Source organism: Onychomys torridus, chromosome 4, assembly GCF_903995425.1.
Source record: "Onychomys torridus chromosome 4, mOncTor1.1, whole genome shotgun sequence".
NCBI lineage: Eukaryota > Metazoa > Chordata > Mammalia > Rodentia > Cricetidae > Onychomys > Onychomys torridus.
In genome coordinates, this window is record NC_050446.1 from 29,413,722 (window position 1) to 29,441,304 (window position 27,583).

Genomic DNA, 27,583 nt, shown 5'->3' on the forward strand with positions numbered 1-27,583 from the left:
CTTAGTCATTTGAAGTCTCTGAATATAGAGTAATTTGTCACGTCAGCACCACATAGCTTATTCTGGTTGATACAGACATTGGTATTCCAAAGTTGAGAGGCTATACCTGTCAGAAAAGAAAAAAAAAAAAAAAAAAGACAACCCACAACAGTACCCAAAATGCACTGACAGCTTTGACTTTTGACTTAGAGGCCATCTCCACCCATTTTTCTTCACTGTAATCAAGTAAGTAGGGCTGGATACTTTCTAAAGAAAGCATGACCCTTTTTCAGTTTGAGACTCCAAAGAGTATAATAGCGACATCTGTTTGACTCTGATGAAGGCCTCATGGTGCATGGCATCACAATCATGGAGCAGCATAGGGAAGGGGTGAGCAAGGCAGGCAGACAGGATTCTGGGAATGTACATCCCTTGCAACAACCTAGTGTCTGCCCTGCATATGTGTGTGTGTGTGTGTGTGTGTGTGTGTGTGTGTGTGTGTTCCCAATCCAGCACGCTAGACAAGTGCTCTGACACTGATTCAGTTGCAGGAGACCTGCCCTAATTCGTCCATCCTTAGAGTATCAGCCCTGCCATGCCCTAACCCCCCTCTACAATCCCAATCCTAAAATTTCTACCCCTCAAAACTACTGTCCTGGAAATAAAGCTTCCAACTCAAACTCCTGTAATGGGAGCAACCTTACCAATCATGTGACAGACACTAAGTTTACTTATCAGAAATTAGAAGGCTGGGACCCACATTATGTGGTTGAAAAACAATTGGCCAGACCGTCACATGGGACAGCTTGGAAGGCAGATAATGAACTTGGTTGGTTTCTAGACTTAAAAATAGTGCTTGGAAAAAAGAAAGTTAGTAGCATATGTCGTTATTATTGAGCACACTTCATAAAGTATTATTTAAAAATCAGCATACCTTGAAAGCAGAAAAGAAAAATTGTAGAAATACAGAATTCTGGCACTTCTAACTTGGAAAGTCAGGAGAAGCAACTTTCTCATCCCCAAGACTGTAAAACAAAAAAAAAAAAAAAAAAAACAAAATAAAATCCTAGAGGCCCTTTGAGTAGCAAACACTGGGTAGAACTCTAGTTGATGGCAAAGATCAAGTAATCAACAGTACCAGTGGCTAGGGAACTCACCTTCAACACAGGAGCAGTCAGTGACACTCCATACCAAACTACAGAAGTGAGTCTCCTGACAGGGAAGAGTGACATCCAGACCTAGATACTTCTGCATACCACATAGAGCCATTGTTAGGTAAAATTATCAAACTTGAAGAAGGCCCCACAAAGAAACAGAGAATTTACTGTTTCAAACTCTGTTCTAAATACTATATATATAACTTTATGTTATATAAATATAAAGTATTTATATTCATATATATATATATATATATATATATATATATATATATATATATATTTCATCCTGATACACAATCTGATACACATTAGAACCAATCTTCCATCCTAATCAGCATCTGTGGAACTTAAGCACCAGTGGAAGGTATTTATAGCCAGACATCGTGGCTGATTATAATCTATAATCCCAGCACTCAGAAACAGAGCCAGGAGGACATTGTGAGTTTGATACCAGCCTGGGCTACATGAGGTTCTAGGCCAGCTTAGCTACAGAATATTTGCTGTAGTTTCAATGCCTCCTTTTAATTTTTATATTAGAAACTTAGTTCTCAAATTTATATTTTAGTGGCATTTTGAGGTGGGGCCTTAGGGAGATGATTGACTGCTGGGGGCTGGGATGTCACCAATTACTTAAATACATTCTTGGATTCACAGAGCCATAGATTAGTGAGTTAGCATGGGATTAGCTTTGCTGTAAAAGCTGGCTTTCTCTGGCCTACGTGCTCTGTTTCACCATGTGATACCATCTGTCATGTTCTGATACAGAATGGGGCCCTCATCCAATGCCCAGAAGATGCTGGCAGCCCACAACACCTTCTGTGAACTAAACAACACTGTACTTTAAAAAGATAATATTTGATATGAACATAGCTGAGCAAATGCCCTTGTGGTATGATTGAGCATTCCTTGGGTATATGCCCAAGAGTGCTACAGCTGGGTCTTGGGGGAGATGGATTCCCAATTTTCTAAGGAAGCACAATATTGATTTCCAAAGTGGCTGTACAAGCTTGCATTCCCACCAGCAGTGGAGGAGAGTTCTCCTTGCTCCATATCCTCTCCATCATAAGCTGTCTTCTGTGTTTTTGATCTTAGCCATTCTGACAGGTGTGAGGTGGTATCTCAGAATCGTTTTGATTTGCATTTCAGGAGTCCAATTGTCATGAAAGAGGAGGGACTGTAAGAGTGTGAATTGTTGAGACCAAGATTGGAAAAGCACAGGGACAAATAGCCAAATGAATGGAAGCACATGAATTATGAACCAAAGGCTGTAGAGCCCCAGCTGGATCAGGCCCTCCAGATAACTGAGACAATTGAATAGTTTGAACTGTTTGGGAGGCACCCAGGCAGTGGGACCTGGACCTGTCCTTAGTGCATGAGCTGGCTGTTTGGAACCTTGGGCTTACACAGGGACACCTTGCTCAGCCTGGAAGGAGGGGACAGGACCTGCCCGTACTGAATCCACCAGGTTTAAATGAATCCCCAGGGGAATCTTGGCCCTGGAGGAGATGGGAATGGAGGGGAGGGGCTGGGGGGAAGGTGGGGGCAGGAGCGGGGAGGACAGGGGAACCCATGGCTGATGTGTAAAATTAAAACACAAATATAATAAAAAAGATATACAGTTAAAAAAAGATAATATTTTCAGTTACATGTGTATATGTGTATCTATATGTATCTATGTGTGGGTATGTGCATGTGAGTTCAAGTGTTTAAGAAGCAGCAGATCCCCTGGAACTGGATGCACACAGTTGTGAGATGCCTGATGTGGGTGCTAGGAATCAAACTCAGGTCCTCTGAGCCATCACTCTGGCCCCTGATACTCTGTTATTTTATACACTTGTTCTCTAGTATTTTGTTACAGTAATAGAAAACAGATGGAAAAATTCTTCATATTTTTGAAGGCTGTAAATAATCTTACTATTTCTAAGTAATAATAAAAATAAGTTTGTTGAGGATAAATACAAATATTTACTACAAATCGTATAGCTGAGACAATATCTTATTTGTAACAGAGTGTAAAAGTAATGAACATTTCTGGTAATAACTTTAAGACTTATAAGTAAAATATCAGGAGCAAAAAAAAAAAAAAAAAAATCCCCTTCTGGCAAGAGAATGTTTTCTAGACTGAGTGATTTCTGCCGGTATTGAAATACAAACTTAATTTTGTTGTTGTTGTTTTGAGACAGCCCTTGCTTGCCTGAAACTATCTATGTAGATCAGGCTGACTTGAACTCAAAGAAATGCCACCTACCATCTGAGTGGTGGGATTAAAGGTGTGTGTCACCATGCCTGGCTTGAATTTAATCTTGTTTCCAGGTCCTGAAACATGTCAGAATAAAACCTGTCCAAAGATTCCTTGGTCAAAAGAATTTTACTTTCTCTAAGTGGAAAGCTTCAGCTTTATTAAAGGTTTCTGTAAATTAAGAACAATAAAGCGTTAACAAAATGGATTTTTTTTCCCAACTAAATAAACTACGAGAGGGCAGCACTGGATTTTGAGTTCAGACATTCTACATCACCTAGCACCCTTCAGGGATACGTTCCAAAGTTTTCAATCTCTTAAACTGATTCTTTCTAATGAAAATGTAGAAGCCAGGCATGGTGGTGGATAGCTGTAATCCTACATGGGTTAAGGCAGGAGATCAGGAGTTGAAAGGGCAGCCTGGACTACACAATGAGACCGTTTCAAAGGACACATAGAAAATGAGTAATTAAACAAGAAAAATGTTATAGAAAAAGAAAAAGAAAAAGAAAGAGAGAAAATGTTGGCCTTTATAAGGTGTGTTTGGGGAAGGGATGCCTGGGAGGAATCAGTCTAATAAAACAGACTTTAAGAACACAGCCACTCCACTCGGAGAACCTGGGGTTTGTGGAGTTTTGGGTGGCAATGCCAAGTGGGATCACATGGAATTCTCCCATATGGTCAAGAAAGCCGCAGTCAGCAGGGGTGGGGGACATCTGCAGGCCTTAGTATTGACTAACAGAGTCCATCCACAGGGATTAGGAACAAAACCCTTCCCACACCAGCCACTCATGCAGTTGTAAACACACAGTAGATCTGAAAACACAGTAGAATTTTGTTCTGTTTTGCTTTTTGTTTTTCGGGGCAGGGTTTCTCTGTGTAGCCTTGGCCGTCCTGGAACTCACCTTGAACTCAGTGATCCCCCTGCCTCTGTGTGTGCCGTGTACACACACACACACACACACACACACACACACACATACTCATACTCACTCACTCACTCACTCACACACACACCATTGCTGGGATAAATGCTTGCACCACCATTGCCCAGCACAAAAAAAAAAAAAAAAAAAAAGAATTTTAAAATCATGAATAGATTGTTTTGTTTTGTTTTGTTTTTGTTTTTCAAAACAGGGTTCCTCTGTGTAGCCCTGGCTGTCCAGTTTTAAAATTCACTCTGTAGACCAGGCTGACCTCCAACTCACAGAAGTCCACCTGCCTCTGCTTCCTGAGTGCTGGGATTAAAGTTGTGCACGGCCACTGCCCAGCCAGGAATAGATTTTGCATGGAAAAATAAGAAGACACAAATTAAAGTTTCTTTTTTTTTAAGGAGAACAATATTTTGAAAATGTTTACAGTGATTTGGGGTCAAAGCTATAACTTCCATATGGTTTCTCTGGCCTACTCTTCAAAATAAGCTGTGTAAGACTGATCTAAAGAACACTTGACCGAGTCCACTTCTCCACCTCCATTATTCTTCCTTTGGAAGTGGATGCTGATTAAATCCTCCACAATCTCTTCATCCATCCAAACAACTTCTAACCCAGTCAGAAGCACTGTCTTCTTAGATACGGCTGAAAATACCTGCGGGAGAGAATCGACTTCTGAAGAGCTCAGTTTTTAGGGGAGCTGAAGGACACTTCAAGCAAGAGAATGTCAGAGGGAGACTTGAGTCTGGGAAAGAGGACTGTGGCGTTATGAAAATAAGTGGAGTGGGGGGCCAGCTCAAAGGACAGAAAGACAGTCTATGGGTAGTCAGAGGTGTGACTGGCAATATCAGGGACCAGACGAATGCTGGAGGATTTCAAAACTGCAGACTAAAATATGGGTTGTCAGCAGGTGTGGCGGCACGTGCCTGTCATCCCAGAACTGTGGAAACCGAGGCAGTAGGATGGTGACTTTGAGGTTAACTTACATGGCAACCCGGTCTCAAAAAAATATGCGAGAAGGAGACGCTCGGAGATAGAGTGATTATGTAAAGTACTTACATGAAGGCTTGGATTCAGTGCAGAGTACTCCCCACAAAGCGTGTGTCTGTCTGTCTGTCTGTCTGCCTGTCTGTCTGTGTGTGTGCTTGTATATGTGCTGTAGCTTTCAGAAAGTGGATAGTATTGCCATTCAGTATTTGAGAAGGAATAGGAAACAAGAGCAGGTTTAGAAGAGAGAGTTGAAGGATATTAAGCAGAACTATGTCTGAAGCCCAGTGATTGACAGACTCATGAGGAAAATATCTCTAGATAAGTCTCTATTTACAAAAAGAAGCATTAGTTTCATCATTATCTGAGTGATTTCAGGGATTTTGGGGGGAGGTGGGGGAGTCGTCGTTGTTTGCATACTGGGATAGGCTCTAGCGCCCTGTATATGTTAGGAAGGTGCTCTACTGCTGAGCTATAGTCCAAGCCCATCCCCTGTGCCCTGTTTTATTAACTTATTTTGAGACAGGATCTTAAGGTTGCCTGGTTTATCTTTGAATTCTGTAGCCCAAGTAGGCATTGAACTTGAGATCCTTCTGCCTCGGCCTCCTCAACAGCTGGGATTCCAGGAATGCGCTACCAGACCTGGCACCAGTTTTTAAAATAAGGCACAGTTTGCATTAATATGTTGTTTGGAAACACAAATTCATTCTGCACAAAGCAATAAAAAATGAAATGAAGAACCTGCGTAGACAGCCATCATTGATAAGCCACTTATCATAGACACAGCTCATTTTATGGTCTTTGTGGGGTGTGGCGGAGCAGTAAGCTATCAAGCGGAAGAGAGAGGTGACTCTACCTGGTACTTTTCCAAGCGTCTCTCTATAAATGGAGAAACTGTAACTCTATAGCACTTTGAATTCATATAAAGAGGGTAGTCTCTCTTCTTCAAAATCTTGTCGGCAACTGAAAGTAAACAACAAAAAAGTGTTTTTCTTTAAGATCATAAACATTTTTAACCATAGTTAAAACTTCCCTCCAACAGAATACTATCAAAATTAACACCAAAGTGGGCAGCTAATTTCTAAGAAATTCTATAGTCCATACTGAAGACTTTACAGTAATAGTTTTGAAAAACACAAGACTATGTAATAAGGAAGCTGAACCTTCAGTCTTGAACATCCTCATGTGGAAGGACAAATGTTGCATGAATCTACTTATATGAAGTACTTAGAACCAGAAAATGTGTAGAGACCAAAGACTGGGGGATACCAAGGATTAAAAGGGGAAGTCAAAGGGAACTACTGTTTAATAGGTGGAGTTTCTACTTAAGATGATAAAATGCTCTGAAGATGGATAATGGTGAGGGCTGCACAATATTGTGAGTGCAGTTACTTAATGCCAGTAAATCACACATTTCTTCATCTAATTTTGTGTGCACCTGTGCATGCATGTGTGCATGCATGTCACCATGCACACATGGCTGTCAGAGAAGAACAAGTGGGAATTGGTTCTCTCCTTCTACCCTGTGGGTTCCAGACACTGATCACAGGTCATCAGGCTGGGCAGCAGACAACCACCTGCTGAGCCATCTTGCAGGCCCCTAAATAGTACGATTAAAGTGTTTCAAATGATAAGTAGAGGCAGGAGCAGAGGACAGAGGAGGGGGGAAAGATCCTCGTTGATTAGGCCTGCCTCAGCCACGCCTGTTCTGGTTATGACCTGTGTGGCTTTACCTGTCTTCCTTGGCTTGCTTCTGAATCCTTTACTAAGGAAGGCAGATAGGTCCAGCACCTACCTAGTTATGGTAAGACCATAAGACACTGCTAATGAAATGACCAGAATGTCTACCTTCAGAAAACTTTACACTCTTCCAGAATTACCTAAAGGTGTAGCTTTTGGCTGGAAACCACTTCTAGGAAGGACTCCCCAGAGGAGAAAATAGCACAGATTTCCAAGCTAACCAAGTGTCAGACTGCATTGTGATTTCTAATAGAGTTTCTCCTGGATACATACAAGGGATGGAGTGACTTACATCAATCAGATAAATTAAATTTTCAGATTTGGAAAATTTAAATCTGGATCCTTGACTATGAAAACTTCACCAAGTTACTCTTCACTTCAAAGGCAATATATTAAAGCTGTACTGAGACTACAGGGCTTTCTCACTAGAACACTCCATCAGGAGGTCATAAGCATTACTCAAAGACCCAGATAAAAAAGGAATAGTGGTGGTTTGCATGTGCCCCGAGAAAGGTCTGGAAATGTCCCCTACTAACCAGAACTACGTCTTCACCAAGAAAAGGGAATTTTGAGAAGATACTCAATATTTCACTGTCATAATTACAATCTCTTTTTAAAAACATGCAAAATACTTTCATGCAAAAAATCTAATCAGTCCACGTCTTACTGACATAGCAGGATTTCTATTATTCATAAACTCAGGAAAAGCCCTAGAACCATATTAATGAGCATATCAGAGGTGTATTCCAAGAATCAGCCAAAATTTTTCTATTGCACACCTACTGTGTGATTTTTGGGATATCACCTATCTTCCCTAGACCTCTGCCTCCTATCAGGGACATGAATACATCACCTATGTCAGCATCATGATGAGAAGACATTGTGATGATAAAAAAAGATAATATACACATGTATCCACTGTCCTGCCTGACACATGATCTCATGCACGACAATTCATGTAGTTGTTCTTTGTAATGGGAACTTGCTCAGGAGCAGTCAGGAAATTGATTCCTGGATTCTGCTTTTTATTATAGGGGTAAGAAAACCTCAACTGGACCAATAAGATGGCTCAACAGGTAAAGTCCTTAATGCCAAAACCAACAACCTGAGGTAAACCCCCAGGATCCTCATGATGGAAGAAAAAACAACTGATTGATGCAAGCTATCTTCTGACCTCCACACTAGTGCCATGGTACGCACACAGACACATGGGTGTTAAAGAAATAATTCTAAGAAGATAAATTTTTTGAAAAGAGTGTTCAAAAAAAGGAAACTCACCCAATTATCATGCTAATACATTTCAAATACACAAAGGGGCAGAAATGGCGTGCAATGGTGGAGTGTTTGCATACCTCCGGCTTCCACAAACGTGACAACGGCACTTCTTGACTTCCTGTCATAATCCACACTTTCCACCTCTCCACCTCCGTTCCTGGACTTGCAAAAACTCAGCTCCAGCTTGTCTCTTGTCTGCTCCTCAGGCAGGTCATCGGGAATCCCCGTAACATTGATTTTCATCCTGGAAACATCCACATGAACCTGGGAGAAAGCATTTCATGGTCCCAAGTAAGAAAAATGTCTGTCTCCAACAAGATGGCTAAAGCTTTAACGACTATCTCACCTGGAATCTGACTCCTATGTGTAATGGGACCGGATGTGCAGTGACCTCCACAGAAGTTTTCTCCATCTGCACAACATGCTTCCCCATCGTTATCACATTCTGTGCAACTGAAACACAATTTTAGAAGTAGACGTTCAGGGTATCCTGAGAAAACGTTATACTCTCTATTCAAGGACAAGTTATTGTCTTTTCTCATTTCCTTCAGTTTTGTTTTCATTATATTTATTTACGTGGGGGGTGGTTCTTGTGAGGAGCATTTGTGTGAAGGTCAGAGAACAACTTGTGGGAGCTGGTTTTCTTCCAGGGAGGGAACTCAGATCAGCAGGCTCAGCATCAAGTGCCTTTACCTGCTGAACCCTCTTACCAGCCCCATGTCCTTCAGTTTCAAAGGATCAAATTTTAACACTTTTTTCCTTGGGATTTCCAAGTTACAATTCTCTTACCACCAAAATAGGAAAACTCAATGTCATAATGTATAAGCAAAAATAGCAATAAAGAGATTTTCAGTTTCTAAATTCATTTTAAGGGATGACACTATCCTCCTCTCTCTTACAATGTAAGCCTAATAATTCTGCAGGTTCCTCATCCTTTTGGTGTGGACATACACACAGTCCCCCTCTACAGCACTACCAGGGAATTCCCTTCATACAGTAAAGCTCAGTCAGAATTTCCCCCTGCTCAGTAAACTAGGAACACTTTTATCATCATTTTATCTCACTTTATCCTTTGTTGTGTTAATGTGCTACAAGAGCCAGAGAAAGTGCTCTTTTTCATCTCTGCCTCTCCAAAGAAAAACTTATTTCTTTGCTTTTTTCTATAAACACTCTTTAAAATACCGGAAGTGCCACTGTATCTATCATAGAGCATTCTCATTGCTCCTCACAGGTGGGAGAGGCTCTGTAATGTAACTACAGCAAAGCCAGTAGAAGTTCTAAGAACAACACCACACTTGTTTTAAAGGGATGTGGGTAGGAGTTTCTTTTTTGTTTGTTTATTTGTTTTGTTTTTCTGTTTATTTGTTTTGTTTTGTTTTTCAAAACAAGGTTTCTCTGTGTAGCCCTGGCTGTCCTGAAACTCACCCTGCAGACCAGGCTGGCCTTGAATTCACAGAGATCCACCTGCCTCTGCCTCCCAGGGGTTTCTTCTTAACTGTGTGCTATGACTTTATAACACTCCAGCTGTGGAGCTACTTATTCTAATTTATCATGAAGATAAGAGATGCTTGCTTCCTCTCTTATAAACCTCGTGTGTGTTTATGACAACCAGGGAGCACACCACAGGCTGAGGAAGAACCGAGGCTGGAAGGCAGGGCGGTGTTGGGTAGGAATTTGGGCTCACTGTACCACAATATGACTCAAGAATTTAGAAGCTTTTTGTTTTTGTTTGGTTTTGCTAATGGCAACAGACGATGGTAACAGAAAACATCAATGAAGTAATACTCAGATGATCCTCTCATTATCTCCAAACCTCTAACATCTGGTGATCTGACTCAACAAGAGGGGGACCACTTGTATCCCAACTTTAGTTACTAGGACTGTCAAAGCAAGCCCTGTTTACTTCTGTTCCCCTGGAGCCGCACCCTCGCATGGGGACCTCAGAACCACATCAAGGGAGCAGGCAGTATCAAGGCTGCTTCTGAAGCGACTTGTAGTCCTAGCAAGTCCAGGTGACCACCATGCAGTGACTGCCATTTAGAAACCTGCTCCCATATCTGCCAGTAATATGCCAGGGACTGCCCATTGCCAGCAAAGCTGTCCCTCAACTGTGGGCATGGTTCCAGGGAAAACAAAATTACCCTGTGGGTGGAGGCCTCATCTCTGCTTGCCTTGACCTTCTGGATGCTTCCTTTCAACATTTCTTTTCAAGCCAGTGTGATGGGCCAGATGCCAGAAGACACAGGTTAAAGTCACAGATTCTAAAACTCTAAGCCTGAAATGGCCCTGAAGACCACGTTGGCCCATCTTGTAGATACTAGCCTAAGAGCTATCAGCCTGCCCTCAGGAATGATGGTCCAGGAGGACTTGCACAGGCACTCGGAGTACCCTCTCAGCTCTGGAGTTCAGCAAAGGAAGCTCTTCTCTAGGCTTCTCTTTCCTTATCTGGAAAACCCCTCACACGCAGCAACCAGGACAGCTGACATGGTGTGTTGATCGTGTGCAATCAATGAACATTTCTCATTTAACATACAAACGGCTGTTGAAGTTGGGATTATCACAAAGCCTGTCATCAAAATCTGAGGCTTACAAAGAACTCAGACCATGCCTCTAAGAGGAGACAAAGCTGGCACTCAGATCCTCCTCACAAAGAGAGCCAAGCCCCAAAGGGGCCCATACATTTGTGGACTTGGCCAACATCAGGTCCCATCCCAAACCTTTCTATTCCTTGGCTCAGTCTAATCACTCAGTAACTAATTTACTAAATCACTTAACCATCCTCAGAATCTGTTTTCTTACCAATCAAGTACACACAATAATTATTTTTGCTATCCTGTATTTATAGAATTGTAAAGTATGAAACAAGATGTCCCAGAGAACACCTGGAGAAGTAGAGCCTGCTACCATTTTACTTCTAAAATTGTATTTATTCACTTATTTTTTCATTTGAGATAGGGTCTTACTATGTAGCCCTGGCTGGCCTGAAACTATGTAAGCCAGGCTAGCCTCAAACTCACAGAGATGTGTCTGTTCCTGACTCCTGAGTGCTGGGATTAAAGCTGTGTACCTCCATGCCTAGCAAGTTCTACATCTTTATAATATTACTATAATGTTCTAATATGCTTATTATCATTTAAGGGACATATATATGTTCTAGAAAGAGGCTGACATTGGATATCCCAACTCCTGTATTTTATTTCTAGAGTCATTGCTTTTTAAATGTGTGATAAGCATGGACCCTTTAATATCATTGCACACATAACACTGTCAGTACTCCACATCATTTTTTGTATATAATATTATATATTATAGGTATTATATCATTATATATTATAAGTAATATATCCAACACATCTAATATACTAAATGTCTGGCTTCCTTCTCTATAAAGTGAGACTATCAATCACATCTGCCTCAGAACACCACTATGAAGTCAAGAAGAAACAGCAGACACAGGCTGTAAAGTGACAGCCAGACATCTATGGAAGATCTGTGAAGGTCCAGATGCTTGCAAACACGGTCAAGTTTTTAAGATCAGCCATACCTTCTTCCTTCTCAAAGGTGATAAGCGCTTGTCCCTTCTGGAGCTCATAAAGAATGTGTGAGCTCACTTGAAATGAACAGGAGCTATTTGAGAAGTGGGCACCATCCTCAGGATTCTCCAATGAGACGAATTTAAGGTTTCCTTCTGGTATATTCTCTTTAATCTAGTTTAAACAGATGTGTTTGATTAAAATCAAGACAAGAAATAACTTAAGTCCTTCTGATGATGGTATGATCTAGTCATCCAATAATTCATTCTCCACTGACTGTAGAGCTTTATGGTATATTGACTATAGTCTTACTTAACATCTATAGTAATTGCTTCTTCCCATGCAGCTTCTCAGTAAGGTAATCAAATGCTGATCCTTTAATATCATTTTATAGATGAAACCATAAGTATATAATCCTCTCACTTTTCCTAACCAGTGTCTAAACTGATTGATATTGTATAGTGTTCAATTATACCAACCCATTTATGTAAATAAGTGCCTTGTTGTGGAATAATCTTTTTGTACACTGTGAAGATGTGTCTGTGTCAAACCAAGGTGCCTTCTGATTGGTTTAATAAGGAGCTGAATGGCCAATAGCTGGGCAGAAGGAGGTTAAGAAGGACTTCCCAGCAGAGACAGAAGAGGAGGAGATGAATCTAGGCACAGGAGAGACACTAGAGGACACAGAGAGGAAAGAGGGGTGCAAGATGGAAGAGAGGTTAAAAAGCCACAAGACAAAATGTAGATTAATATAAATGGGTTAATTTAAGTTATAAGAGCTAGTGGGACAAGCTTAAGTCATAGGCCGATCTTTCATAGTTAATAATAAGTCTCTGTGTCATTTTTTTGTGAGCTGGCGGCCCAAAGAAAAGTCTGTCTCCAGTGCCTTTTAAGTAACTATGCCTGTAATGCACAATCTCAGAAGGAAATTACAAGAAATTATGTTTAGTTTCATGGCAAAGATGCATGATAAGTGAATTAAGTTTCAAGCTGTGTATACTCTGAGACTTCTTTATTCATCCAGTTTCATACGTGAATACAATGAATTTCAGTATTTTCACCCCTATTCCCCTCTCTCATTTCACCTCCCTCTACTGAAGAAATCTTTTCTTTAACACAAGTCTCCTTGTGTTTCACGTCTTGTCTGTGACACACTGAGTCTGATTAGAGCTTCCTGCCTGAGCATACGTGGGAGGTTACTTAATGGTGCAAGGCAACTTCTCAGTGGTTACACAGGAGGGAAAACGGCATCCCCTCCCCCAGCAGCCATTAATGGTCAATGTATTCTCAGGGAGGGGTGGGGCCTCATGGGCCCTTCCCCCATAGGTGGTGAAGTATTGACTGGCCCAATCTTGTGCAGACAGCCACATCTCCATCACATCTTTGTGATGGCTGTGTCATGTCCAGAGACATCTGTTTCCTGCTCATGAACCATCCTCGGCTCTTACATTGTTTCCACCCTCTGTTCAGCAATGTTCCTTGAGCCTGAAGCAGGTAACATAGATGTTCCATTTAGGACCAAGAACCCCCTACTATAAGTGATTTTTTTGTTATGGCAAACCCAGATAATTTCTTCCTTTTTTTTTTTAAGACTCCTGAGCTATATGATATGAAAACTGCCAAAGTTAAATTCCAACTTCCCCCAAATCTCCCAAGAACTTTATTGGGTTTTTTATTTGTTTGTTGTTTTGGTTTGGTTTTAGGCAGGATCTATGTAGCCCAAGCTGTCTTTGAACTCAGGATTCTCCTACCTCAACCTCCCCAGTGCTGAGATTGCTTATGTGGGCATGTCACCACATCTGATCTACCCATCAACTTTTCAATCATTTTCATAATTTAAATTTATACAGCAATGAAGAAAATGCTATCAACAAGAATTGTAACCCACTTTTAAAAAGTGGGTACTTGTACTTACCTGTTTAAAATCGATTTCAACAAATGAGTAATTACAAATAAATGCACCATGTGCACATATCCATCTCCCATGGTTATTTTACACACTGATAAATGTGTTATCAGAAAGAGACTGCAAGCACTCAATGAGTCTTGGGATGGGTTCTTAACACTTACTGTACCTCTAAAAGACATCTCAGATGGGTTCTTAACACTTACTGTACCTCTAAAAGACATCTCAGATGGGTTCTTAACACTTACTCTACCTCTACAAGACATCTCAGATGGGTTCTTAACACTTACTCTACCTCTACAAGACATCTCAGATGGGTTCTTACCACTTACTCTACCTCTACAAGACATCTCAGATGGGTTCTTAACACTTACTCTACCTCTACAAGACATCTCAGATGGGTTCTTAACACTTACTCTACCTCTACAAGACATCTCAGATGGGTTCTTAACACTTACTCTACCTCTACAAGACATCTCATTAGGGTTCTAGCTACTGTAGGCTAACTTCAAAGGAATCCTCCAAGCCTGAGGAGAGAGGCAGAATGTTTTCCAATCATGGGAAAACAACAGTATTCAACCCTTCTGAAGCTGAGCATTTTCCAGAGTTAGAGAAAGCCAAAACTGTACCCCACTTTGGGTCTTCTGTAAAGTGGGTCCACTAGGCCGGTGGGTTTCCCAGGGCCCTTTGATCTGGCTGGAGCTGGACAAATAACCAAATCCTAATGGTCTTGTGTCAAGTCACCCATCCCGTAACCACAGGACGTCCTATCTCCCGGAAATAAAAACCAAGTGATAGTTTTAGTGCTATTAACAGCCTGGTTTGTCCAGAAGAAACAAGGGGTAAGAGCTAATTAGTCCATTCAAATACAGGACAATCTAGGAGAGACTTTAGATCAATACATGCCCAACTTGTTTGTTCTGAGACAAGGTCTCACTGTATAGCCCTGGCTGACTTGGAACTTGCTCTGTAGACCAGGCTAGCCTGCCACAGGGATCCCCCTGCCTCAGCCCCCCAAGTGCTAGGATTAAAGGTGTGTGTCACTATGTCCAGATTATGCCAAATTCTTAAAACTGTGAAATTCATTTAAATTACTCCAGCACATTAGATGAAGACCAAATGTTTGATCCAAAAGTGATCTGCAACAAGCAAGTCTGGTTTTTAACTTTTGTTAATTGTGTGGTTTTGTAAGTTTTATCGTGCTGGCCATAGGTAGTAGGAAAAAAATAGGCATCCAAGTATAGTGCATGAAGACATCATATGAAGCTAATACCCAAACAATAGGTAGAACTACTAAAGTCTTCCTGGTTTCCCAAGGGAAATCAGCCTCCAGAGTGAAGCACTATATAACTCAAAACATGCTTTATTTAAATGGGAGCATATAGAATGCCTTCCTTTGCCCTTTATGTATTGATGCCTTGTTTGTTACAGTCATGCATGTTGTATATGATTGTTTGTTCTTGTTTTGGTGTAGAATTTATGTGTATACAGTAATTTATTACTTCATTCTACTACGGAAGAACACTTAGGTTTTTCTCCATTTGGGGCTTTTACAAACAGTGGCCCAAGCTGGACATGGTGGTGCACTCCTTTAATGCCAGTGCATAGGAGGCAGAGGCAGGTAGATCTCTATGAGCTCGAGGCCAGGATGGTTCAAGACCAGCCAGGGCTGATCTCAAAAACAAAAACAAACACTGGTATTATGAGTGGCTATAATGCTTTAGAGTTAATTGTGTATAACTGACTTTTTTTTTTTGAATAGTACACGTCCATTAAAATATACATAAAATAATCACAGTACTTTGAATTCTCTGGCGTCCGAGTGTAACTCTGCTTCAAGTTTTTTGATCTCCTGGTCAAGCTGGAAGTTTTCCCTCATAATTTCATGAATTAATCCCTAAAAAATACCAAATAAAGGAAAAAGTTAAAGACCTTTGAGATCCCTTTTCTAAGTTAATTAAAGATGTAAATCCCCCCACCCAAAGCCTAGGCAGTCTTAGGACAGACTTACAATAAGCCCACCTTAACAGTGCATCTTACCCATCACCCGATAGTTCTTCTTTTTCAATGTCTTCTTTCTTTATTTCATGTGCATTGGTATTTTCCCTGCGTGTATGTCTGTATAAAGGTATCATATCCCCTGGAGTTACAGGCAGTGGTAAACTACTATGTGGGTGCTGGGAACTGAACCCACGTCCTCTGAAAAATCAGGCAGTGCTCCTAACTCCTGAGCCATCTCTCCAGCCCCTAGGGATTCTTCTAATCCTACCAAGATTCTTTAGCTCTATTATGTGAACAAAGAAACTGTTATCATCCACATTAGACACAGAAAGTTTTATAATTAAGGGAAGGAGTGAGACTCAGACTTTCTGGACTTAGTTAAATTCTCCTTTCTAAGCTATCTGCAACTATCATATGACTTTTCGTTGCACTGTAGACACATGTCACTGAGGCAGGGTTCTTTGTTTGGTGTTTTTTGTTTGTCTGTTTGTTTTGGTGGGTTTTGTTTGTTTATCAGCAATGATCCCAAGAGTAGCCAGCTGCTTTGACAACACAAACATATGCCTGGCCAACAGCTCTGAGCACCTGGGCCTGCCTCTGTTCCCACTTGGGTCTCACTAGATAATTGCTTTCATTTCACTTCCTGGTATAAACCCAAAGAAAGAAGGAGGTGAGAAAACACTTCATTTTGTAAGAAAATAAATAGGAACACAAGTCTCAGTGTTACAATACAACAAACGTAAGGATCTTTTGAAAAGCCGGATAGCCTCACAAGGTAACGTTTGGCACAGACAAAAAGCACACCTTACTTAAAAATGAACAGACACAAATCATTCTTAACGGCGACTACTAATTTTCCTTCTTACCTCGCTTTGTCCAGCTATCATAACCTCTTTCTCTGGTGAGTGCTCTTTACAAGCTTGCATTTTGTTGTTCATATCAGCATCCATGGTTCTCTGATGAAAGGAAGGGAGGGGTGCTTTTACAATCATACACAACACAAATTCAAGAGAAAACAATAACAGCTTTTACCCTTTCATGCAAGAAACATGTCTTCTTTGCTTTGTGGGTTTTTTCCCTATAGTCAAAGTCCTGTCATGTGACTTACAGCCAAACATCACCTGTAATTTGAAGAACTTCACATCTCCATCTAATTGTAAAGGAGGGGACTCAATGCCAACATGACCACTCCACAGTATGGTTAAGGTCTTTATTGTGAACAAGAGAAAACATCTAGAGGCATCTGGAAGGGTCCAAAGCAGAGAGGGACAGAAGCAGACTGAACATGGTCAGCAGACTGGACAAGGCCATGGCTATCTGTGAGAGAGGGGAGACTAGCAGGGGGTGGAGACTAGAGGAAGCAGAGTGAGTGAGCAGAGCAGGAGCTTATCACAGAGAAAGCAGTGAGCAGAGCCAGGTTATAGGGAGGGGGAGCAGCTTCAGGGAGGGAAGGGCCAGGAGACTGGTGTGGGGACTTTGAAATGCACAACAAGTACTTGTGAGATGGGGTTGAGGGAGCCTGACAGCCTGCATGGACCTTGATAGGCTGACAGGTGCCACAGGGGTATGCTAATTAGAGAGCCATATGTCCCTTCTGCCAGCAGTAAGGGAAATGACTCTCTTTGGCAGACAGATGCTGCTTCGCCAGTTCCTCAAGAACAGTGGCTTTTATCTAGCGGCCGGAAATCCTCCTACAGTCCAGGTTGTCCACATTCCTGGATCTTGGGACTGTGTTTTGGAGTTTGAGGAACTGGAGTCTTCTTTGAAGTTGACACTAGCATATTTTTTGTTTGTTTGTTTGTTTATTAAGTAATTTTTCATTCATTTTACACACCAATCAAAGATCCCCCTCTTCCCTCCTTCTGCCCCCCACCAGCCTTCCTACAACCCACTCTCTCCCCCCACAAAAAGGCAAGGCCTTCCATGGGGAAGCACATCCAGTAGAAGCAAGTCCAAACCCTTCCTCCTGCCTCAAGGCTGCACAAGGTGTCCCATCATAGGTAATAGGCTCCAAAAAGGCCCCCATATGCATCAGGGATGGATTCTGATCCTACTGCCAGGGGGCCTCCCAAGCAAATCAAGCTACACAATTGTCTCACCATGCAGAGGGCCTAGTCCAGTCCCATGCAGGCTCCACAGCCACACTCAACTTTCATGAGTTCCCCCTCATTTGGTTTGGTCATCTCTGCAGGTTTCCCTATCATGATCCTGATGCACTTACTCATAGAATCCCTCCTCTCCTCTCAGGAATCCACAAGGATGACCCCACCTTGGTCTGCTGACAGTAGTCCAGAGGGTGCCTGTACTAGTCTACTCTGGTCTAGCGAATAACCTAGCTGTCATCATAGAGCCTTTGTCCAGTGACTGATGGGGGCAGATGCAGAGATCCACGGCCAGGAACCAGGCTGAGCTCCGGGAATCCAATTGATGAGAGAGAGGAGAGATACTGCAGGTGAGGGACATCAAGATCATGACGGGAGGACATGCAGAGATGATGGGCCACAATAGTGGAAGCCCTTGAACTGTGGACTGGTGGCTGTGGAGCCCCTATGGTACTGGACTAGACCCTCTGAATACAGAAGATGGTTATTTGGCTCAAACTGTTTGGGGGGCACCCAGGTAGGGGGATTGGGATCTGTCCCTGGTGCATGGACAGGCTTCTGGGAATCTGGTACCTGTGGGGTGATGCCTTGCACAGCCTTGGTGCAGTGGGAAGGGACTTGGACCTGCCTAGGCTCAGTGTGCTGGGATCTGCTGACTCCCCATGGGAGACCTCAATTTGGGGAATGTGGGGATGTGGGGGTGCTTGGGAGAGAGGGCTGGGGGTGGAAGGAGGGGGGATATCTGGGTGGTATGTGAAGTGAGTAGAAAATTTCTTAATAAAGAAAAATGGAAGAAAAAAAAAGAATCCCTTATTTCTCTCCAACTAGATTCCTGGAGGTCTGCCCGGTGTTGGGCTGTGGATGTGCCTCCATCCATCATTAGAGAAAAGCTCTGTGATGACAGTTAGGGTATTCACCAATCTGATCACTGTGGCAAGCCAGTTCAGTTCAGGCACTCTTTCCACTATTGCTAGTAGTCCAAGCTGGGTCATCCTTGGGGATTCCTGAGAACTTCCCTAGCACTGGGTTCTCTCTATCCCCGTGATATCTCCCTCTATCATGGTATCTCTTTCATTGCTTTCCCACTCCATCCCTGTTCCAGCTCAACCATCCAATTCCCTTATGTTCTCATCCCCTATTCCCTACCCTCCATTGCCCACCCCTCACCCCCAGTTCACTCATAGAGATCTCATCTCCCCTTCCCAGGGTGATCCATGCATCCCTCTTTGTGTCTTCCTTGTTAGCTAGCTTCTCTGGAGTTATAGGTTGTTGTCTGGTTATCCTTTGCTTTACTTCTAGTATCCACTTATGAGTGGGTATATACCATGTTTGTCCTTCTGAGTCTGGGTTACCTCACTCAGGATGTTTTCTAGTTTCATCCATTTGCCTGCAAATTTCATGATGTCATTGTTTTTCTCTGCTGAGTAGTACTCCATTGTGTATATGTGCCACATTTTCTTAATCCATTATTCAGTTGCGGGACATCTAGGTTGTTTCCAGGTTCTGGCTGTTACAAATAATGCTGCTATGAACATAGCTGAGCATGTGTCCTTGTGGTATGTTTGAGCATTCCTTTGGTTTATGCTCAAGAGTGGTATAGCTGGATCTTGAGGAAGATTGATTTCCAATTTTCTGAGAAACTGCCACACTGATTTCCAAAGTGACTGTACAAGTTTACACTAGCATATGTTTTAAAGGTTATAAAAATCATTTGCTTTCAACTCAAGGGTACACAGAAAACAGTGGGTATTAACAATCCCTAAGTTCACATCCCAATTATAATAATATGTTTCTTTTTTAAAAACCATTTTGATCTTCTAAAGTTCTTGGTTAAATCTTAAATTCACCTTATTCTGCTTTCAAATGTAAACAAATCCAAGTCTCCTGATACACACTTTCTCTGTAGGCAGCTTCACCTGGCCTTCTCACCCAGTCTCCCTCTGGGTCAGTAAACCTGGATGGGAAAAAGTCCATGCCTTTTACTGATGTTCTAGCAGAAACTCGGCATTCTCCTCATTTAAAAAAACAGATAACTACCACAACACCCATAGCACCTGAGACAGAGTCATCAGTTAGTAGATGTTTTAGTAGACCACGTCACTGTAGATGTGCTGAAATGTTGTTTTTAACCTAATTTCTTTAGGAGCTATTAAACTCACTGCTAGATTTCATGCTACATTACTGTATAGTGATACATATTAATATATCAGAGTTTTGAGGCTGAAAAGATGGCTTAGAGGATAGACACTTGCAACCAAGCCCAGCAACCTGAGCTCCATCTCTGGAACCCACAAAGTGGAAGAAAAGAACTGACTTACATACGGTGTCCTTTGACCTGACCTCTGCATCTATTGAATGGATTTGTTTACACACACACACACATACACACACACCACCAGGGGTGGGGGAAGAGAGAAGAGAAGGGGGGAGAGGGGAGGAGAGGAGTCAATCTGTGAGCCCCACCTGCCCAAGGACCAGGTAACTTCCTAGAATGCTGGGAATTGTAGTTCTTGGAAAATAACAAAGCCAAATGGGAAATACAGCCAAAAGGGAAATATGGTGGCCTTTTGGGTTTGTTCTTTAAAAAGCTCCTGCAACATGTCTTGTGGCTGGAAACCCAGAGGTGGACCTGACCAGAGTCCTTTTCCTGGTCAGTACTTAATTAAGCTTGCTTCTAGTCTGGCTCAAAATTGCAGAACTGGTTTTTCCCTCTCAAATCTCAGGATTAACAACACACACACACACACACACACACACACACACACATACACACACACACCATAAAATAAATAAAAACAAGTAATAAGAATAAATTAAAAATTTGCGACTCTTGATTCACATGTGTTTTCCGCAGGCCTGTTCACATCTGTCTCTCTCTTATCTTAATAAAACTCTTGTTAGTGGGGAAAAAATGTGTTTAAGTATCCTGACATACATATTTCAGTATAATTGGTTTCCATTGTAATTCTAAATATCTATATGTTTATTCACTCACAAAAAACATTTAAAGGAAACTCCTTAAGGTTCACCCATCTGGCAAAAGGAGTCAAATGCCCCCCAAAATTGTGAAGAAGCAATTAGTTAAAAAGGAAGATTCCTGGGGCTGGAGAGATGGCTCAGTGGTTAAGAGCACCGACTGTTCTTCCAGAGGTCCTGAGTTCTATTCCCACAACCACATGGTGGCTCACAACCACTTGTAATGAGATCTGGTGCCCTCTTCTGGCCTTCAGGGACATATGCAGGCAGAACACTGTATACATAATAATTAAATAAATCTTTAAAAAAAAAAAAAAAAACCTAAAAAAAAAAAAGGCTGGGGATTTAGCTCAGCGGTAGAGGCCCTGGGTTCGATCCCCAGCTCAAAAATTAAAAAATTAAAATAAAAAAATAAAAAGGATTCCCAGATCAAAAAGTTTTAGATGCACATTAGTAACCTGCATTTCTCAAAGACTTTGAGAGGTTAAAGTCTCAGCATTCTTGTAAAAGAAACAAGCAAAAACATCTATTTTCAACTAAAATAAAAGACTGGGGAAAAGATTAGTCATGCCTTAGTTTACCCAAAAGGATGTCAGAGAACAGGGTCATGGCACATTCAGAGGTTTCTAACTCTGTTCTCCAATAAAAAGAACGAAGAAGCAATGGCTGATTCTAAGTGTGAGACAGGAAATACACAAGATAAGCCTGGAATATCTTGAGGTGACCAACAATTTAAAAGCATCTTTAAAAATATGACAAGGAAAAAAATGCCCCAAGTAAAGAGCTCTGGGTTCCCAGAGACCCATACAGGAAAATGATGAAGCAAGTATAATACATGGGGGATGCAAACAGGGATTTCCCCAAAACTGTGCTGCAGAAAAAGAAAAAAAGGGGGGGTAGAATTTACCAACTCATTCCATAAAGCCAGCATCACCCTGATACCAAAACTGGATAGAGGAACACAGGAAACAAAAGAAAGAAATCTATAGATCAATGACCAATATTCCTAGTGAACATATATGCAAAAATTCTCAAAAAATGTACCTGAAAACCAAATTCAAGAGCACATTCACACCACATATCATGACAAGTTAGTTTCATTAGTTCAACATGCATAAACCAATGAACATGATACATCATGTAAGTATGTACAGTCAGAAATCACATGACCATCTAATTCAACGTCAGCATAAAGGCCTAAAGAATCTGGTAACAGAAGGAACAAGCCTCAGTATATAAAGGTTATATGCAAAATAAACCTACAGCCATGCTATATTAAATGGAGAAGAACTGAAGGTGTTTCCTCAAAAATCTGGAACAAAACAAGGATGCCCACTCTCTCTGTTCCTATTTAGTACAAGTGCTGGAACATGCTAAAGACAAAAGATGCAGATATGAAAGGAAGACGTCAGAGTATCCTTAGCTGCACATAACATGATTCCTTATTAAACACACACAGAAGACTCCACCAGAAAGCTCCTCCATCTGACTTTAGCAAAATTTCAGGACACAAACATCAGTAGCTTGCCAGGAGTGTGTACCTTTAATCCCAGCACTCCGGAAGGAGAAACAAGGAGGATCTCCATGAGTTGGAGGCCAGCCTACTCTAGTAGGTTCTAGATTAGCCAGGGCATTAAAGGCCCCCAACAGCCAACGCAATGAAAAGAAAATGCAGGAGGCATCACGAGGCATGTGTGTGGTATACAGCCATACATACAGGCAAAATATCTATACACATGAGATGATTTAAAAAAAAAAATAGACAAGGGACCATGAGAGAAGGAAGTGGTCTAAAAGGAGGGCAGATGATGCCACAGGAAGAGGGCATGGAATATGTTTATATATAAAGAGAACATGTATACATATGTTATACATGTGTTACAAAAACAGAAGGGGGAAGTATTTGAGGAAGGGAGGAATCAGCAAGAGGGACCATGAGGACAGCCAAGGCAATGAGAGAGCAAGTAAAAATGAAGTACAGTAGCACATTAAGGAAATGTCATTGTGAAACCCATTTCTTTGCATGTGAAGCAAAAACACATTCAAAATAAATTTTAAAGAAGAGTAGTTTCACAGTGGAGAAACCTGGCAGAAGTGACCAAAATGAGATAATCAAAATAGATGATAAGCTAAATCAAAATCCTGTAGCTCCTGATAGGACAAGCCGAAAACCTCACGCGACCAAAACTACACAATCTGAATAGAGGACGCAACAGACGAACTCAATGCCAGATGCAGTCTAGGCTATGATTTCCCTGCTTTCTTCACCTTCTTCACCTTTACCTTCACCTTCTTCTTCTTCCTTCTTCTTCTTCTTCTTCTTCTTCTTCTTCTTCTTCTTCTTCTTCTTCTTCTTCTTCTTCTTCTCCTCCTTCTTCTCCTTCTCCTCCTCCTCCTCCTTTTTCTCCCCTTCCTCCTCCTCCTTCCTCTCCTTCCATCTTCCTCTTCCTCTTCTTCTTTTTCAAGTGAGTTTTTTTTTCAAGAAATTGAAGGAAACTACAGAAAGATAACTAAATGCAATCTATGAGTCTCATATTGAGATAAAAGTTAAAATGATTAGAAGATAGTGAATATCACAATTAATTTCTTGATTTTTCAGACTGTGCTGTGGTCAAACAGGAACTCCCCACCCACCATCCTTTTAGTAAGAACTAGCCACTCAAGCATTCCAGGGTCACAGGTCATCAGGTTGAAATTTTATTTTCAAATAATCCAGAAAAGGAAGATCATTTTATATTACTTGCAGCTTTTCTATAAATTTGAGTTTGTTTGAGATACACTGTGTAAAATTATACAGACATATACATGCATCCAAGATCTAGCAGTCTAACCACAACTTAACATTAACCCTTATTTAAGCAGATCCTTAACTCAGTTCAAGGATCTCTTAAAGGGGCTTTCAGTGCCCCAAACTCCACCAAATGAAATCCTTCAGTTCTTCAAGGGTCACAGCAAACATCTCCAAGGTTCTTGAAGCTTTTTCTCACTTCCCCAGAGGACATTAGTTCTTTACTTTTTATGGAGCACTTTAATTATAGGTGTCATTTTCTATGAGAAATCAGTTGATAAATGTATAAAGACTGGATGCACAGGCATTCCTCCTTGTATCCGTCCCAGAAACCTGTGTAACCCGGAACTGTGTGTGTTACATTGTGTGTTTTATAGTGGGTATTTTTCCTGCCCAGGACTATATATATATATATATAATTTCTTAAGAGAGAAATTAATTATAGTTGTTTTTAATACTATTGTTAAAACAATATTCTTTTTTTTAAATTAATTTATTTATTATGTATACAGTGTTCTGCCTGCATGTATGCCTGCAGGTCAGAAGAGGGCACCAGATCTCATTACAGATAGTTGTGAGCCATCATGTGCTTGCTGGGAATTGAACTCAGGACCTCTGGAAGAACAGCCAGTTCCCTGAACTGCTGAGCCATCTCTCCATGGCCCCAAAACAATATTCTTAAAAGCTCCTGCTGTCAGTGGTCTATTGCATACCACCCCCAGAATATCTTTATCATCTGAATATTTTTTTGCCCTTTCACGCTGTGAGGATTGTGTGGTAATTCTTCCCTTTCAAGCGATTTTACAATAAGCAGAAAAATGAACCTCTCAAAGACGTCCATGTTCTAGTATCCTAAGAATCTGTGAAAACATTGCACTACACTTCAGGGGAGACTTAAGGCTGCAAACTGAATTCAGGATGCTGATTATCTGTCTTTAAAATATGGAAAGCGGGAAAGTGCTTGCTGGGTAAGCACTGGTACTTCCCATCTTCAATTCCTACATAGAAAACAAGGTGTTATGCTGTCCTAAAACTCGCTGCTCAGCCAATCTGGCCAATCAGTGAGCTACAGGTCCAGTGAGGGACCCTGACTCAGAAATTAAGGTGGAGCAAGGTAGATGATACCAGACTACCACCTCCCACCTCCACAGGCACGTGCTCAGATATGTACACACACGCACACAAAATATAAATAAATAAATAAATAAATAAATAAATAAATAAATAAAATATGGACATCATCCTGCATTGAATACTCCACATAACCCAGAAGGTCCCTTAGAGTTACAGAGGGACACCACAAGAGCTAGGCTGAGAGATGAGGCAGAAACATGATCAGAGGGACAGTGCTGTGCTGACTTTCAAGATGAGGAAGGAATACTGAGTCAGGTAAAGGGGGGCAGAGTCCAGAATCGGTAGGGGGATCCATCTCAAGAGCTTTCAGAACAGAAGACAGATCTCTGCCAGCACCTGTACTTTACCCAGTGAGCCCTGCAGATTCCTACACCCGAAAAGTGTGGGGCTGGAAAGGCAGCTCTGTACTTAACTATGTTCATCTAGCAGAAGACCCAGGCTCAGTTCCTAACACCCAAATCAGGCAGCTCACAGGGGGACCAGTCCCGGCACACACAGACACATGCAAGCACATTGAATTTTAAAATGACACTGAGGCCGGGCGGCGGTGGCACAAGCCTTTAATACCAGCACTCAGGAGGCAGAGGCAGGCGGATCTTTGTGAGTTCAAGGCCAGCCTGGGCTACAGAGTGAGTTCCAGGAACCGCACAAAGCTACCCAGAGAAACCTTGCCTAAAAAAACAAAAAAATAAAAATAAAAAAAACAAAATGACACTAAAAATAAATATTTTTAAACTGAAAAGTGTGTGCATGCATTCATGTGTGTATAAGCCATGGAGGCCATGTAATTTATTATGGCAGTAATTTAAAAACAAACAAAAAACAAATCTATTATCTCATCTTCCTAACTGTAGTTACATCACCATGGTGGGCCACACAGAGTGACTCGCAGCATAAAGAAAGAAAGAAACATAATGTATCCGTGTTGTATAGACAAGAAACATGTCAAAAGATAGGTAAAATTCAATAATTAAAAGATCCAAATTGCGTTTCTTTTACAATTTTACAATTAGGTGACACTTTTGAATAAAATAGAATAAATGGTCTATTTGGGTGTGGTGGCACAGGCCTGTGACAGCACAATGTAAACCGAAAGCTTGTGTGTGTGTGTGTGTGTGTGTGTGTGTGTGTGTGTGTGTGTATACATAAATATATGTATACAAGTATGAATACACACACAATTTCCAGTGCTGGCAGCAGTGAAGAGTTTACAGACAGAGAAGAAAGCTGCGGAACAAGTCAGAAGGGAACAGAAAGTGGACTGATTGGTTCAAGGTTACATTCTTCGCAGGAAGGGCCAGGGAGAGAGAAACAGAGTAACAAACTGGTTGTTGGTGACCTTCTAGGTGCTTTTTGTAGGGATTAAAGCAGAGGTGATTTCGTTCTCTAGACAGTGGAACCCGCTGCTTTCCCTCTCTCCCAGTTGGACTGGACACATGAAAAGTTCCCTTCAGGGACATACAAGTTAGCCTGGGCACCTCCAGTGCAGGAGTCTTCTTAGCTCAAACCCGTGGCTCCTATAATTTTTTTTTTTTTAATATCCTCTCTTTAACATCTTCTTTCAAAACAAAAATCTTACATATTCTGAAAAAGTCAGGCATGACTACAGAGCTCAGCGTCCGCCAGGGAAAATAGGGAAAATAGTCTTCTTAAGAAATCTATTTCCCTAAGAACACTCATTTTAAGTTTCCTTTTCCCGGGAGGGCAAAGCACAGCCAGGCCCCAGCGCAGCGCCCCCGGGACCACAAGCCCCGCGATGACGACGACGCCCCCCATGGGTGGAGCATCCCGGACTGCGGGGGACCCGACGGGACCAGCACTCACCTGCTCCACCGCGGACGCTCCCGGAAAGGGCGCTTAGAACCGAACCCCAACACGACCACACAAACCTGTCCTCTGCGCCCAGCAGCGCTCAGCCGCCGGCCTGCGCTTTCGCTTTCGATTATTTTAAAAACAGGATGCTTCAGTTTCGAGTCCTGCGGACTTTGTTCCTGTCGCCATTGCTGATGTTGCTATATCGGCACGAATTCCAAGACATGCTTTGAAGAGCATATTTCGGTGTGCATTAAGCGGAACATACTGGTGAAAAACTGGATAGCAACTAAAGTCGAGACAGAGCTCTCTATCCAAATCCTAAAGCTCACGGTAATTTCCTAGAAGGCTGCAAAGTTTGACGCCAGCAGAAGACTGGCCATGAAGCTGGGAAAGCTGTTTCCTGGGTTGGTTTTTATGACCTCCTTCCTTGAAAGATTTCTGCTAATCTTTATGTTGTCAAGATTTTGTAGGCAAACACTTCACTAGATGTGAGCTTTCCCTTTGCAGGAAAAATATCTGGCTTCTATCAAGAACGGTTTCCTGTTCCTACACCAAGATCCAAATACTCCACAGCTGAGCCTCTCATAAGTACAGAATCGTGGAAGGTAGCAAAAAGATCTCAGTGTCTTCTAGGCTGTGGCGTCCTATAGCTGTGCATAGTAAACAATAACTCAGTCTAAAATAACACATTGGCCGAATGAAAATCCTTTCCGTCAAGAGCTCTGATGGGACCCTGTTTACGGTGACACCAGAGCTACATAGTGAGACCCTGTCTTTAAAAAAAAAAAAAAAAAAAAAAGATAAGCGTTTCTTTTATGTTGTCAGTCCAGTTAGAAAGTACAAAAAGTCTGTGTATTACTTGGGTAATTTTAATTTCCCGCTGAATTTTAGCTGGAGCATGAATTTATTCATGAGAACTTATAAGAGGCCATTGGTTTGGACTGAGTTTTTGCATTAGACCAACAAATCAGAGGGAAAGGGAAGTCACTCATGCTGAAATCCCAGGCCGTGGAGAA

The 27,583-nt window shown here is 41.6% G+C and overlaps 1 protein-coding gene across 1 annotated transcript; it reads right to left on the reverse strand.

Annotated features, from left to right (window-relative positions):
* Positions 1-4,689: 4,689 nt before the first annotated feature.
* Positions 4,690-26,828, reverse strand: Nmi (N-myc and STAT interactor). Its single transcript, XM_036185474.1, has 8 exons — positions 26,577-26,828; positions 16,619-16,708; positions 15,553-15,648; positions 11,857-12,019; positions 8,659-8,765; positions 8,390-8,576; positions 6,154-6,260; positions 4,690-4,965 (listed from the first exon to the last, which is right to left on the reverse strand). The coding sequence occupies exons 2-8, from the start codon at positions 16,700-16,702 to the stop codon at positions 4,783-4,785; spliced, it is 927 nt and encodes a 308-aa protein (XP_036041367.1). The 5' UTR covers positions 16,703-16,708; positions 26,577-26,828; the 3' UTR covers positions 4,690-4,782.
* Between the last annotated feature and the right edge of the window lie 755 nt (positions 26,829-27,583).

Excerpts from the sequence above, each read along its gene's own strand:
- Nmi (XM_036185474.1), bottom strand. The coding sequence starts at position 16,702 with ATGGATGCTGATATGAACAACAAAATGCAAGCTTGTAAAGAGCACTCA. Across the intron at positions 15,649-16,618 it reads TGATAGCTGGACAAAGCGAG|GGATTAATTCATGAAATTAT; the intron begins GTAAGAAGGAAA and ends GGTATTTTTTAG. Across the intron at positions 8,766-11,856 it reads CACCTTTGAGAAGGAAGAAG|TTGCACAGAATGTGATAACG; the intron begins GTATGGCTGATC and ends ATTGTGTTTCAG.